Source organism: Argopecten irradians, chromosome 1 (genome assembly GCF_041381155.1).
Source record: "Argopecten irradians isolate NY chromosome 1, Ai_NY, whole genome shotgun sequence".
NCBI classification, from domain to species: Eukaryota; Metazoa; Mollusca; class Bivalvia; order Pectinida; family Pectinidae; genus Argopecten; species Argopecten irradians.
Window position 1 is genome coordinate 29,485,092 of NC_091134.1, and position 16,205 is coordinate 29,501,296.

Here is a 16,205-nt window from a genome sequence, read left to right on the forward strand (position 1 = left end):
CACTTTAATTCATTTGAAGTCTAAATTCATAATGCCATGGACGGTGTCACAAAGCAGATCTAGGTGTATTGCAGAGAGTGATGTTATTCACATTCTACAGATAAGTCATCGGATGTGTGTGTTATAAAAGATTGGTCGATAAGCATTGCATAAATACAACAATACTGTCCCAGTGCGACTGTAAAGTCACCTAGATCAACAAAAGTAACAATAATCAGAGATACAATATACACTACCTCCATAGACCACAGGTCCATTTATATTTATGGAAGTATCGATTCGGAGGTAAATCCACCAAATTAGTGTACGCTTCACTGAGTTTTAACGCCCGTATTATGAAGAATTCTATAAATAAAATATAACCGTTGAATAAACTGATTGGTCTTGATTACTGAGAAATTGCACGTCTATCTAATTTTGGGATCAAAGCGTGTAGTTTATGTAGTTTCCGTTAGACTAAGCCTTATACGAACTCACAATAAAGGTTCTCCATTACAATATCATTACAACAGTGTGACGTTGTGATATTGGTATTCACCGAGATTGTTAATGAAAACACGTGTCTATAGCGTTAAAATGTATCATGTACCATGGCGTTTGACAGATGATGTAGGGTTTGGTTTGTGTTTATAATCTCTTTGAGAGCCAGTGAAAGATGGATGCTTTCAAAAAATTATAATCCATCGTTTTAGCAAGTTCGAATGAAAACAAACTAGAGAGTTTTAGTGTAAACCAAATACAGGTGTCTCAATATAATGGCCGTCTTCTGCTCCATCGGCAAAACTCGCCGGGAACTTCAAATCAGGCTCAATGTACTATCACAAATATAAATTTGGTTGCAATGTAGGCCTTCAAGTTGAGCAAAAGCAAAACACACTTGACTTAATTATCATTTCCGTATCTCAGAAAAAACCCCGTCATATGATATATTTTGGATTGCTAGATTCAGTCTAGTCGTGGATATGTCTGTACATTAGAAGATAATAGTCCAGCTGAAAGCGTATTTATGGGCAGTGTGACTAAACATCAGGGTTCGGCTGACAAACCAATTAACCCATAACGACCGTTATTAGACCGATATCCAAATGTAGATAGTGTTAATTACATGTAAATAAGTATGGTAAAAACGGGTGTTGTAAGCCATAGAATTAATACTTCCATGTGATAATACTCTCATGCTAATTCATCTTTATCAGTCCTAAAAGCAATCAGTTTACCATGACCATATGGGGATTGGGCAGTGTTTTGATTGCGTTAAAGGTGGAAAGGTGGAATTACTAGGGGCCTTAATGGTCACTACAGTGTTGACTCGTTATGGCCCTAGGAATTTAGCAACGGCTAATGTGTGCATATTACTTATGAAATTGTGGTGAAAGTGATATATAATGACTTTTTCTAAAGAACTTGAATTCCCTTCCAGCTACAAAGAGTATGTGGTTTTACCATATCTGAGAGCCAAAAGCCAAAACAGTACCGAAACTTATTTTTATACATTGAATTCTTTACATCTGTATGTTTGTTATTATCACGTATCGTGTATTTGGAAGGAAACTATTGTAATCCTTTGTATTTTATAACCCCATTTTCCGTGTGTTATAGCTTTGGAAAGAGAAGCATCTGATACTACGAGAGCGGACCAGCCGAAACATTCCTTCTGTAAATCGCCCCTGCCTATACGAAGGGAGACAACCTACCTTCCCATTGTCCCCGGGAAAGTGATTGTGCGAGGTGCTGGTGTTTCACATGACTTGTCTCCTTCCCCAGAGTTCCATATAGAGGACATAGGCAGCGACAATTGTGGAACCACGGAAGGTATAGATTCGCACAGTACCGTAAATAAACGTTCCAACTACCGACCTCATATGATGCCCCCAAGACGCCATCTTGGACGAGTAAAACAATACCTTTGGAAGGATCCACTGCCGGCAGCTCCTGAAAGAGGAAATACGGAGACGGCGGACGTGTTGGTACGACGTCTCATCAAACGCTGTAACACAGATCTCACGGTGAACATGAAAGGCAATAAGCCTCGCTTTCAGAGGGCACAGAATCACCCTGACAACGTCACTCATCAAATGTGCAATGGGCAAAATAACGTATACATTAGACGAACTGAGGTTAAAATAGTCAACAACAAGAAACTAATTCATCTTGATTACTCCCCTTGTGCTAACAAAGACACAAAACATGTGCTGACAACAGCACATGGTGCTAACCAAAAAGGTTTAGATGTCCCTAAGCCTAGGACGTCAGCACGTGCCGCAAATCATCACCAACTTCACAATCACAACAGGGCGGGGCAGGCACTTCCGCTTTATAATAGAAGTAAATCGCCTCATGCTGCCTCCATTGAGAGAATCACAGCGCTATCATCTAGTCCTAAACCTGCAAGCTCGAAGGGAACATTGAACTCTGAACTTTCATCACTTTTAAACAGAGAAAATACAGCCCCGTCGTTAGCGCTGCCCAACATTATGTCTCCTACAGAGTGCAAGTAGGCTCAACTGATATAAAGGCCTAATTTTCTAGTGCAATATGGACCACGAGAAATGTAAAATCATCCAAATGATATATATCAAAACATGGTTCGTTTAATTTGGATATTTCTTCGTATGAAAAAAAGTGTTTGCGTGTAAATTTGAAACGCCAAAACCGATATGTTTGTGATGGCTACGATGTAACAATGATAATGACAATCATTAGTGGCAAATGGAAGGCACCTGGCCGGATTTCTAACCGGTTAAACGTTTTTTCATCAAAATAATTACGCTGGTATTTTTTTTTTTTTTTTTTGGCAAAACAACGTGCACGCCATATCGAACAATACCTCATGTTTTGTACAATAGGACCCATTATGAGAAAAAGAAAAAAACTAAATTCGTACCTTTAGTTCATCGTTGAGTCGATTTTATTAAGACTTGTATACTTTTTTTTATTTCAAAGAATTTAAATCGATTCCGACCCAGCTTCATACATAACCTACCAACTCTCTCAACTCAATATACACTTCAACGTTTTCACAGAATGTTCCAGTAACTTGGACTTTATTTAACTAGGTTTTACTAGTACTGTACATGGAAAAATAACTTATTTCACTGCTAAATCATACAAAAGTATGCTATAAAACAAATTTATGTCCTGTTTACTTGTTATTGGTATTCTTTTCATTAGACAATCAAGTCAAAAGACAAATTAAATACGTATGATCTGAACTAAGCATTTCTGCCATACAAAAGACTCGTAAACCATATTTTGGTGTTGTTACATATTTCCTTTGTCTATAGGTTAAGTAAGATTATGTATGATTGATCCTTCCTGGAAACAGCTTTACCTATCTGGTCTAGCTGTCTCCAGGAAACAGCTCTACCTATCTGGTCTAACTGGCTCCAGGAAACAGCTCTACCTATCTGGTCTAACTGGCTCCAGGAAACAGCTCTACCTATCTGGTCTAACTGGCTCCAGGAAACAGCTCTACCTATCTGGTCTAACTGTCTCCAGGAAACAGCTCTACCTATCTGGTCTAACTGTCTCCAGGAAACAGCTCTACCTATCTGGTCTAACTGGCTCCAGGAAACAGCTCTACCTATCTGGTCTAACTGTCTCCAGGAAACAGCTCTACCTATCTGGTCTAACTTCTCCAGGAAACAGCTCTACCTATCTGGTCTAACTGGCTCCAGAACAGCTCTACCTATCTGGTCTAACTGTCTCCAGGAAACAGCTTTACCTATCTGGTCTAACTGTCTCCAGGAAACAGCTCTACCTATCTGGTCTAACTGTCTCCAGGAAACAGCTCTACCTATCTGGTCTAACTGTCTCCAGGAAACAGCTCTACCTATCTGGTCTAACTGGCTCCAGGAAACAGCTTTACCTATCTGGTCTAACTGGCTCCAGGAAACAGCTTTACCTATCTGGTCTAACTGTCTCCAGGAAACAGCTCTACCTATCTGGTCTAACAGGCTCCAGGAAACAGCTCTACCTATCTGGTCTAACTGTCTCCAGGAAACAGCTTACCTATCTGGTCTAACTGTCTCCAGGAAACAGCTTACCTATCTGGTCTAACTGTCTCCAGGAAACAGCTCTACCTATCTGGTCTAACTGTCTCCAGGAAACAGCTCTACCTATCTGGTCTAACTGTCTCCAGGAAACAGCTCTACCTATCTGGTCTAACTGCTCCAGGAAACAGCTCTACCTATCTGGTCTAACTGTCTCCAGGAAACAGCTCTACCTATCTGGTCTAACTGTCTCCAGGAAACAGCTTCTACCTATCTGGTCTAACTGTCTCCAGGAAACAGCTCTACCTATCTGGTCTAACTGGCTCCAGGAAACAGCTCTACCTATCTGGTCTAACTGTCTCCAGGAAACAGCTCTACCTATCTGGTCGTACTGTCTCCAAGAAACAGCTCTACCTATCTGGTCTAACTGTCTCCAGGAAACAGATCTACCTATCTGGTCTAACTGGCTCCAGGAAACAGCTCTACCTATCTGGTCTAACTGGCTCCAGGAAACAGCTCTACCTATCTGGTCTAACTGTCTCCAAGAAACAGCTCTACCTATCTGGTCTAACTGTCTCTAAGAAACAGCTCTACCTATCTGGTCTAACTGCTCCAGGAAACAGCTTTACCTATCTGGTCTCTCCAGGAAACAGCTCTACCTATCTGGTCTAACTGTCTCCAGGAAAAGCTTTACCTATCTGGTCTAACTGGCTCAGGAAAACAGCTTTACCTATCTGGTCTAACTGGCTCCAGGAAACAGCTTTACCTATCTGGTCTAACTGGCTCCAGGAAACAGCTTTACCTATCTGGTCTAAAAAACTGTCTCTAAGAAACAGCTCTACCTATCTGGTCTAACTGTCTCCAGGAAACAGCTTTACCTATCTGGTCTAACTGGCTCCAGGAAACAGCTTACCTATCTGGTCTAACTGGCTCCAGGAAACAGCTCTACCTATCTGGTCTAACTGTCTCTAAGAAACAGCTCTACCTATCTGGTCTAACTGTCTCCAGGAAACAGCTTTACCTATCTGGTCTAATTGGCTCCAGGAAACAGCTCTACCAATCTGGTCTAACTGGCTCCAGGAAACAGCTTTACCTATCTGGTCTAACTGGCTCCAGGAAACAGCTTTACCTATCTGGTCTAACTGGCTCCAGGAAACAGCTTTACCTATCTGGTCTAACTGTCTCCAGGAAACAGCTTTACCTATCTGGTCTAACTGGCTCCAGGAAACAGCTTTACCTATCTGGTCTAACTGGCTCCAAGAAACAGCTCTACCTATCTGGTCTAACTGTCTCCAGGAAACAGCTCTACCTATCTGGTCTAGCTGTCTCCAGGAAACAGCTCTACCTATCTGGTCTAACTGGCTCCAGGAAACAGCTCTACCTATCTGGTCTAACTGGCTCCAGGAAACAGCTCTACCTATCTGGTCTAACTGGCTCCAGGAAACAGCTCTACCTATCTGGTCTAACTGGCTCCGGTCTGTTGTTTAGACGTCTCTTGACTACATTGAATAATTCAAAGTCATTAATGCATTGTTCCGCCTTTTTCTTGATTTCACAATTATTAAAGTGAACAGTCGGGCAAGGGTGGCTAAAGTCGGTAAAATGGTGTGAATGTATCCAGTATAATTTCTTATGAAATAAAAAAATAAAATATCTCGCCAAAATCTGTTTGCGTAAGAAGAAATTAATTTAAAGTATAGGAATCCTGAAACGTCCTCCCGGCTGACTATGTCCGTGGTTACATTTACACGCAGCCTCGCTTTCAATGCTTTCAACTTTCCTTTACTTTAATGGTCAGAACTGGGAAACGTGAGCAGAACTTGGCCGTCGTATTAATATGTGAGAACTTTTGGAAGGCCAATGAACGCATTTAGACTGGTTTTCTTTGCCCGACTATTCACTTTAAACCAGCCACCAGTTAACTTACAATTCATTTTGATTTTCAATTGGTATGGAAAATAAAACTAAGAGGTGACCCCCCCCCCCCCCAAAAAAAAAAAATATATATATATATATCTATCTGTTACCATTGGTGATTTTCTGTTGTTTCCATTTTGTTTCATTATGATACTTTTGTAGTGCTACAAGCATGGCTAGTCACTAAATGGACAATCAACACGTTATGATGGTGAGTACGTGTACTGTCGCCATGGGGATATCAATCGAAGTCGTTTAGGAGAGGTTGGAGAGTATTTGTAACGTTGCTATGGTGATTAAATAGTTTAGTAGATAATTGAGAGTATGTGTAAGTTACCATGACGATTTAAACATCAGGGACCACGACAGTGCTGGTACCACCGTGTTAAATAACAATATCTCTTGTTTACATACTAGTAGTTCATATCGCACTGGGTGTTCTACTTGCTTGGCAATATAGACAAAATTCCATTAAAGGGAGACGCTTTTTTTGTTACCAATGTTTTATCAAAACTATTAAATATGTTTCTGTCACATATACATGGATGTGAAATATTTTGATACAGAATGGAATTGTTCGTATTGTTATTGTTATAATGATATTGTATTTAACAGTGAAACTTATGAAAATATTAAAAAATACATATGAATGATAACTGTGCTTCTACTTATATATTGACCATATAGAGTTCGGTGTAGACGGTGTAGAGGAACTATCATTTTAATTTTTCACAACGATTTTCTATTGTTAACATTGAATGTCACTCCGCCAAAGAAAGAGAGGGAAAGCCAAAAAGTACTGTTGCTATTGAAATGAAATATACATTTATTGGTTTAATTTGAATTTTGGATAATTACAAGCAATTAGGTACTAACAATGTATTAATGGGAATTAGGGTTTGCACCACTAATAAATATTTGCGGCATTCTGTGTAACCATAGGATTGAATACACACACAAAAATGTATTTTTGAAACAAGTATAAAAGTGTCTATGCGAGGAATTGCTTTATTGATTGACATAATTATTCTTAAAAGAACGATTAACAAAAATCGTTCTGTTTATAATTCTGAAAAGTTGTGAACTTCTGAATTTCTAGTCTTAATACGTAGTCAAACCATCATCAAATTTAGTGCACAACCACCAGCCATACAAACTTATATTTATTTTCGTAAAGAATGCATTTAGATTGATTTATTATTTCCGTATCGTATCAGCACTGTGGTCTTTTTAATAGACTCTCACTGGAAGTGTATACTACATTGATATTGGTATACACCCGCTCCTGGTACACTGAGTACACTTCAGCTTCCCCTAAGCCATTTAACCATTTAACGTTGTTAATGCGACGAATAGTTGAATTAACAGGGTACAACTTTATAATTCACAATAGTCTTTCTCGCGCGAAGAAGTGGTATGGGAGACATCAGAATGAGATCAAAGGAATAATGCCATTGGATACTTTAGTAGTAGGAGTCACATGAAACTGTTCGCTTGTCCTTCAGAAGTGCCCCATGAAACTGCTGGTTTGTCCTTCAGAAGTGCCCAATGAAACTATCCGTTTGTCCTTCAGAAGTGCCCAATGAAAGTGCCCGTTTGTCCTTAAGAAGTGCCCTATGAAACTATTCGTTTTTTCCTTCAAAATGCCCAATGAAACTGTCCGTTTGTCCTTCAGAAGTGCCCAATGAAAGTGCCCTGTTTGTCCTTAAGAAGTGCCCTATGAAACTATCCGTTTTTTCCTTCAAAAATGCCCAATAAAATTGTCCGTTTGTCCTTCAGAATGCACAATGAAACTGCCTATTTGTCCTTTAGAAGTGTCCCATGAAACTGTCCTTTCGACCTTCACAAGTGACCAATGAAACTGTCCGTTTAACCTTCAGAAGTGCCCAATGAAATAGTCCGTTTGTCCTTCTGAAGTGCCCCATGAAACTGCCCGTTTATCCTTTAGAAGTGCCCCATGAAACTGCCCGTTTGTCCTTCAGAAGTGTCACATGAAACTGTCCGTTTGTCCTTCAGAAGTGCCCCATGAAACTGCCCGTTTATCCTTTAGAAGTGCCCCATGAAACTGCCCGTTTGTCCTTCAGAAGTGTCACATGAAACTGTCCGTTTGTCCTTCAGAAGTGCCCCATGAAACTGCCCGTTTATCCTTTAGAAGTGCCCCATGAAACGGTCCGTTTTTGCTTCAGAAGTGCCCCATGAAACGGTCCGTTTTTCCTTCAGAAATACTCCATTAAACTGTTTGTTTGTCCTTTAGAAGTGCCCCATGAAACTGCCCGTTTGTCCTTCAGAAGTGCCCCATGAAACGGTCCGTTTTTCCTTCAGAAATACTCCATTAAACTGTTTGTTTGTCCTTTAGAAGTGCCCCATGAAACTGCCCGTTTATCCTTTAGAAGTGCCCCATGAAACTGCCCGTTTGTCCTTCAGAAGTGCCCCATGAAACTGCCCGTTTGTCCTTCAGAAGTGCCCCATGAAACGGTCCGTTTTTCCTTCAGAAATACTCCATTAAACTGTTTGTTTTTCCTTTAGAAGTGCCCCACGACACAATCCGTTTGTCCTTTAGAAGTGCCCTATGAAACTGCACCTGTTTTGCTCGTCTAAAAGTGTCTTGTGACATTTCAGAAGGTGGAAAAAAGTCTAGTGGCATTGAACAATTACATGTAATGGTAAAATGGTAGTGGCATGAAGCACTTCATAACGATGTCGTCTGTTACTCTGTCCATTCGTGCTCCATCAAAATTCTCCCATGACCTGGTCTTCTTGCCTCATCCCTCATGTCTTACTTTTCAATATATATATACATACCATATTCATGCAGTGCACGTGCATGCCTACATGTCCGATCTCCGGTATTCTATGTAATACAAAAAGTCGCCAATGTTAGGAAGATTGGCAGTTCTCCCTGTCGCCCTATCGTTTTATTCCATTTTTGTAGTAGTTGTGTGTTCAACGTTCAGCACACTTTCTGTCATACTAGTTTATAGTTAAAAATACGTCGTGTTGAATCGTTGTACTTTCTGACTTGAATATCTTTTTTTTAATTTCTATTTACATGTTGCTGTAAAACCATTATTGGTTTTTATTTATTTTGATCACCTGGAATTTCTATTTGACTGAACTTAAAAATGATGTACATTTTATAGGTGTATAGTAAACCATTCAACTCATACACAGGCAGATAACGCTAATCTAATTGGGTGCATGTGTGTGTATGATCGTAAGAAACAATTAGGCGATTAACCAAGCGGGCTTTAATTATTCGTTAGGCATCGGTATCCTGATGCTGTATACATCCTTAGGGATTAAAGTACGGTGTTAAATCTCAGTGTTTACACCATGGGAAAGATCGAAACTTGTTGTTCGGTTATAGTACATAAACGCCTGCTCATGAAGGATGCTGGATGCGATATGCATTATGTGTAAATCTCGGAATACAATCAATGTTTGCATGATATGCGAAGAAGAAATACTTTTTATGGTAAACACCTTCGGGGTCAATCGAGTACTGGTGATGAAATATATCGCCCAAGAAGTCCGTACATGATAAGTATTGATTAATATTCTACAGAATTCAATGGCAAATTGTTATTCTCTACAATTAAGGGATAGTAACACAGCGACAACAACATGAACATTCAGTGAACAACAATAATAATAGCAGCAACACTAATAGCAGTACAACAATATCAATAGCGATAACAACGACTACAACAACAGTAACAGCAATGGTAATATTGAGTAAAAATCAATATAGCGATACAACAGCAATAGCAGTATTCTGTAACAGCAACACTAGCGATAACAACAACAACAATAGCAGTATTCTGTAATAGCAACACTATCAGTAACAACAAAAACAATAGCAGTATTCTGTAACAGCAACACTAGCAGTAACAACAACACTAGCAGTATTCTGTAACAGCAACACTAGCAGTAACAACAACAATAGCAGTATTCTGTAACAGCAACACTAGCAGTAACAACAACAATAGCAGTATTCTGTAACAGCAACACTAGCAGTAACAACAACAACAATAGCAGTATTCTGTAACAGCAACACTAGCAGTAACAACAACAACAATAGCAGTATTCTGTAACAGCAACACTAGCAGTAACAACAACAACAATAGCAGTATTCTGTAACAGCAACACTAGCAGTAACAACAACAATAGCAGTATTCTGTAACAGCAACACTAGCGATAACAACAACAACAATAGCAGTATTCTGTAACAGCAACACTAGCAGTAACAACAACAACAATAGCAGTATTCTGTAACAGCAACACTAGCAGTAACAACAACAAACAATAGCAGTATTCTGTAACAGCAACACTAGCAGTAACAACAAAAACAATAGCAGTATTCTGTAACAGCAACACTAGCAGTAACAACAACAACAATAGCAGTATTCTGTAACAGCAACACTAGCAGTAACAACAACAACAATAGCAGTATTCTGTAACAGCAACACTAGCAGTAACAACAACAACAACAATAGCAGTATTCTGTAACAGCAACACTAGCGATAACAACAACAACAATAGCAGTATTCTGTAACAGCAACACTAGCAGTAACAACAACAATAGCAGTATTCTGTAACAGCAACACTAGAAGTAACAACAACAACAATAGCAGTATTCTGTAACAGCAACACTAGCAGTAACAACAACAACAATAGCAGTATTCTGTAACAGCAACACTATCAGTAACAACAACAATATCAGTATTCTGTAACAGCAACACTAGCAGTAACAACAACAACAATAGCAGTATTCTGTAACAGCAACACTAGAAGTAACAACAACAACAATAGCAGTATTCTGTAACAGCAACACTAGCATAAACAACAACAACAATAGCAGTATTCTGTAACAGCAACACTAGCGATAACAACAACAACAATAGCAGTATTCTGTAACAGCAACACTAGCAGTAACAACAACAACAATAGCAGTATTCTGTAACAGCAACACTAGCAGTAACAACAACAATAGCAGTATTCTGTAACAGCAACACTAGCAGTAACAACAACAACAATAGCAGTATTCTGTAACAGCAACACTAGCGATAACAACAACAATAGCAGTATTCTGTAACAGCAACACTAGCAGTAACAACAACAACAATAGCAGTATTCTGTAACAGCAACACTAGCAGTAACAACAACAACAATAGCAGTATTCTGTAACAGCAACACTAGCAGTAACAACAACAATAGCAGTATTCTGTAACAGCAACACTAGCAGTAACAACAACAATAGCAGTATTCTGTAACAGCAACACTAGCAGTAACAACAACAATAGCAGTATTCTGTAACAGCAACACTATCAGTAACAACAACAATAGCAGTATTCTGTAACAGCAACACTAGCAGTAACAACAACAACAATAGCAGTATTCTGTAACAGCAACACTAGCAGTAGTAACAACAACAATAGCAGTATTCTGTAACAGCAACACTAGCAGTAACAACAACAATAGCAGTAATCTGTAACAGCAAAACTAGCAGTAACAACAACAATAGCAGTATTCTGTAACAGCAACACTAGCAGTAACAACAACAACAATAGCAGTATTCTGTAACAGCAACACTAGCGATAACAACAACAATAGCAGTATTCTGTAACAGCAAAACTATCAGTAACAACAACAACAATAACAGTATTCTGTAACAGCAACACTAGCAGTAACAACAACAACAATAGCAGTATTCTGTAACAGCAACACTAGCAGTAACAACAACAACAATAACAGTATTCTGTAACAGCAACACTAGCAGATAACAACAACAATAGCAGTATTCTGTAACAGCAAAACTATCAGTAGTAACAACAACAACAATAACAGTATTCTGTAACAGACAACACTAGCAGTAACAACAACAACAATAGCAGTATTCTGTAACAGCAACACTAGCAGTAACAACAACAACAATAGCAGTATTCTGTAACAGCAACACTATCAGTAACAACAACAATAGCAGTATTCTGTAACAGCAACACTAGCGATAACAACAACAACAATAGCAGTATTCTGTATCAGCAACACTAGCAGTAACAACAACAACAATAGCAGTATTCTGTAACAGCAACACTAGCAGTAACAACAACAACAATAGCAGTATTCTGTAACAGCAACACTAGCAGTAACAAACAACAATAGCAGTATTCTGTAACAGCAACACTAGCAGTACAACAACAACAACAATAAGCAGTATTCTGTAACAGCAACACTAGCAGTAACAACAACAACAATAGCAGTATTCTGTAACAGCAACACTAGCAGTAACAACAACAACAATAGCAGTATTCTGTAACAGCAACACTAGCAGTAACAACAACAACAATAGCAGTATTTCTGTAACAGCAACACTAGCAGTAACAACAACAACAATAGCAGTATTCTGTAACAGCAACACTAGCAGTAACAACAACAACAATAGCAGTATTCTGTAACAGCAACACTAGCAGTTACAACAACAACAATAGCAGTATTCTGTAACAGCAACACTAGCAGTAACAAAAAACAATAGCAGTATTCTGTAACAGCAACACTAGCAGTACAACAACAACAATAGCAGTATTCTGTAACAGCAACACTAACAGTAACAACAACAAGCAGCAGTATTCTGTAACAGCAACACTAGCAGTAACAACAACAACAATAGCAGTATTCTGTAACAGCAACACTAGCAGTAACAACAACAACAATAGCAGTATTCTGTAACAGCAACACTAGCAGTAACAACAACAATAGCAGTATTCTGTAACAGCAACACTAGCAGTAACAACAACAACAATAGCAGTATTCTGTAACAGCAACACTAGCAGTAACAACAACAACAATAGCAGTATTCTGTAACAGCAACACTAGCAGTAACAACAACAACAATAGCAGTATTCTGTAACAGCAACACTAGCGATAACAACAACAACAATAGCAGTATTCTGTAACAGCAACACTAGCAGTAACAACAACAACAATATAGCAGTATTCTGTAACAGCAACACTAGCAGTAACAACAACAACAATAGCAGTATTCTGTAACAGCAACACTAGCAGTAACAACAAACAACAATAGCAGTATTCTGTAACAGCAACACTATCAGTAACAACAACAACAATAGCAGTATTCTGTAACAGCAACACTAACAGTAACAACAACAATAGCAGTATTCTGTAACAGCAACACTAGCAGTAACAAAAACAACAATAGCAGTATTCTGTAACAGCAGCACTTATCAGTAACAACAACAACAACAATAGCAGTATTCTGTAACAGCAACACTAGCAGTAACAACAACAAACAATAGCAGTATTCTGTAACAGCAACACTAGCAGTAACAACAACAATACAGAGCAGTATTCTGTAACAGCAACATTCTAACCACAGCATAGTAGTATCTGTAACAGCAGCACTATCAGTAAACAACAACAAACAGCTGCACTAGCAGTAACAAAAACAACAACAAATAGCAGTATTCTGTAAAAGCAAACACAGCAACCACAAATAGCAGTATTCTGTAACAGCAACAACAGGTAACAACAATAATAGAGTATTCTGTAACAGCAACACTAGCAGTAACAACAACAACATTAGCAGTAATACTGTAACAGCAACACTAGTACGATAACAAACAACAACATCAAGCAGTATTCTGTACAGCAACACTAGCAGTAACAACAACAAACAATAGCATTCTGTAATCAGCAAAACTACAACAACAACATCGAAATCTGTAAACAGCAACACTAGCAGTAACTACAACAACAATAGCAGAATTCAGTAACAGCAAACACTAGCGACAAGCAACAACAACAACAACAATAGCAGTATTCTGTAATATCAACAAACATGGAGCAGTAAACAACATAAACAACCAATAGCAGTATTCTGTAACAGCAACACTAGCGAGTAACAACAACAACAATAGAAAGTATTCTGTAACCAGCGATCACTAGCAGCGATTTACACCAACTTAAACAATAGCAGTATTCTGTAACAGCAATCACTAGCAGTAACTACAACTATAGCAGTATATCTGTAACAGCAAAAAACACTAGCAGTAACAAACAAAAACAATTAGCAGTAATTCTGTAACAGCAAACACTAGCAGTAACAACAACATTATCAATTACTGTATTCTGTAACAGCAAACACTAGCTCAGTAACAACAAAAACAATAGCAGTATTCTGTAAAATCAACACGTAGCAGTAACAACAAAACAATACAGTAACAACAAAAACAGTATTATACTGTAACATCAAACACTAGCAGTAACAACAACAACAATAGCAGTATGCAGTAACAGCAACACTAGCAGTAACAACAACAACAATTAGCAGTATTCTGTAACCAGCATACACTATCAGTAACAACAAAAATACTAGCAGTATTCAAACTGTAATGAGCAATCACTAGCAGTAAACTACTAACAACAAACAATAGCAGTAGTTCTGTAACAGCAACACTAATAGCAGTATATTCTGTAAACAGCAACACAACAAACAACAAAAAAAAGAGCAGCAGTATTCTGTAACAGCATTACACTCAGCGATAACAACAACAACTTTAGCAGTATTCTGTAACAGCAACACAGCCAACACTAGCAGTAACAGAAACATCAACAAAGTACAACAAAAATAGCAGTATTCTGTAACAGCAATCTAGCTAAGCAGTAACAACAAAAAAAATAGCGAGTATTAACTGCAACACATCAACAACAACAGCTAGCGAGTAATCTGTAACACAGCACTCGCGATAACAACATATATAGCAGTATTCTGTAACAGCAACACTAGCAGTAACAAACAACAAACACTAGCAGTATGTTCTGTAACAGCAACACTAGCGTAACAACACAACACTAGCAGTATTCTGTAACAGCAAAACTAGCAGTAACAACAACAAATAGCACAGTATTCCTGTAAACAGCAACACTAGCAGTTTCAACAAACAACACAATCAGTATTCTGTAACAAGCAACACTAGCAGTAACACAACAACAATAGCAGTAATTCTGTAACAGCAACACTAGCAGGTAACAACAACAACACAAGCAGTATTCTGTAACAGCAACACTAGCGATATAGTAAGTAAAACACAATAGCAGTATTCTGTAACAGCAACACTAGCAGTAACAACAAAACAAGCAGTATTCTGTAACCAGCAAACACTAACAGTAACAACAACACTTGCATTATTCTGAAACAGGCAATAAGCTACAAATTATTCTTTACCAGCACTACGACTAGTTCAGTGATCCACAACATTAGACAGTATTCTGTAACAGCATCGCTAGCAATTAAAAAACAACAATAGCAGTTTCTGTAACAGCAGCACTGCATCAGTAACATAAAAGAACAACTAATAGCAGTATTCTGTAAAGCAACACTTGCTGTTTACAACATCTAATAGCAGTATTCTGTAACAGCAATCATAGCAGTAACACAACAATAGCAGTATTCTGTAACAGCAGCACTAATCTGTAACAAACATCAAACAATAGCAGTATTATGTAAAACAGCAAAAGCAGTATTAAAAGTAACAACAACAACAATAACAGTATTATTATGTAACAGCAAACTAGCAGTAAAACAACAACACTAGCAGTATTCCGTTTGTCACTTCAGAAGTAACAAACAAAAACTGCAGTTTGTTCATCATCAAACAATTACAGTAACACCCCAGTTAAATTTTCACAACATAAAAACAATTTATTCAGTATTCTGTAAAGCAAACAAGTGTCCATTAGTCCGAATTTTTGTACTTCAGAAGGTCAAAAAAAAACTGAGTTTGTCCTTCAGAAGAATCCCAAAATAAAATTGTCCTTTTGTTTTCAGTCCGGATTCAAAGTGTCCCATAAAACCAGTGGTTTGTTTAGAGTACACTCAATTGAAACTGTCCGTTTGTCCTTCATAAAAATCCAAGAAAAGTCCGTTTGTGTCCTTCATGGAAAAATTCCAAGTCCGTTTGTCCTTCAAAATTCCCCATGAAAACAGTCCGTTTCCTTCAAAAAATAAAAAGTTTTTTTGTATTCAGAATTCAAAAGTGTCCCATTAAAACAGTCCATTTGTCCTTTTCCAATGAAACATCCGATTTTTTTGTCCTTTAAAGTGTCCCAAAAAACGTTTGTACAAAGTGTCCAATTCAACCATCCTTCAAAATGTCCTATACAATAAACAGTCATTTTTGTTCAAAATGTGTCATTTTAAAACGCGCCCCATAGAATCCATTTGTCCTTCAGAAATGTTCATGAAACAAGCCGTTTGTCCTTAACAAACGTGTCCCATGA

The 16,205-nt window shown here is 38.1% G+C and overlaps 2 protein-coding genes across 2 annotated transcripts in view; both read left to right on the forward strand.

Moving 5' to 3' along the window:
• LOC138323371 (hormonally up-regulated neu tumor-associated kinase homolog A-like) overlaps positions 1–3,141 on the forward strand; it is a 33,709-nt gene extending 30,568 nt beyond the window's left edge. Inside the window, exon 10 of the mRNA XM_069267957.1 lies at positions 1,600–3,141. Within this exon, the coding sequence (XP_069124058.1) occupies positions 1,600–2,498 (899 nt within the window). The 3' untranslated portion in view covers positions 2,499–3,141. The remainder of the gene's footprint in view (positions 1–1,599) is intronic.
• On the forward strand, positions 2,536–5,480 carry LOC138321369 (uncharacterized). Its single transcript, XM_069265052.1, has 4 exons — positions 2,536–2,551; positions 3,326–4,018; positions 4,249–4,658; positions 5,001–5,480. Exons 1-4 carry the CDS (start codon positions 2,536–2,538, stop codon positions 5,478–5,480), a joined length of 1,599 nt encoding a protein of 532 aa, XP_069121153.1.
• Positions 5,481–16,205: the final 10,725 nt, after the last annotated feature.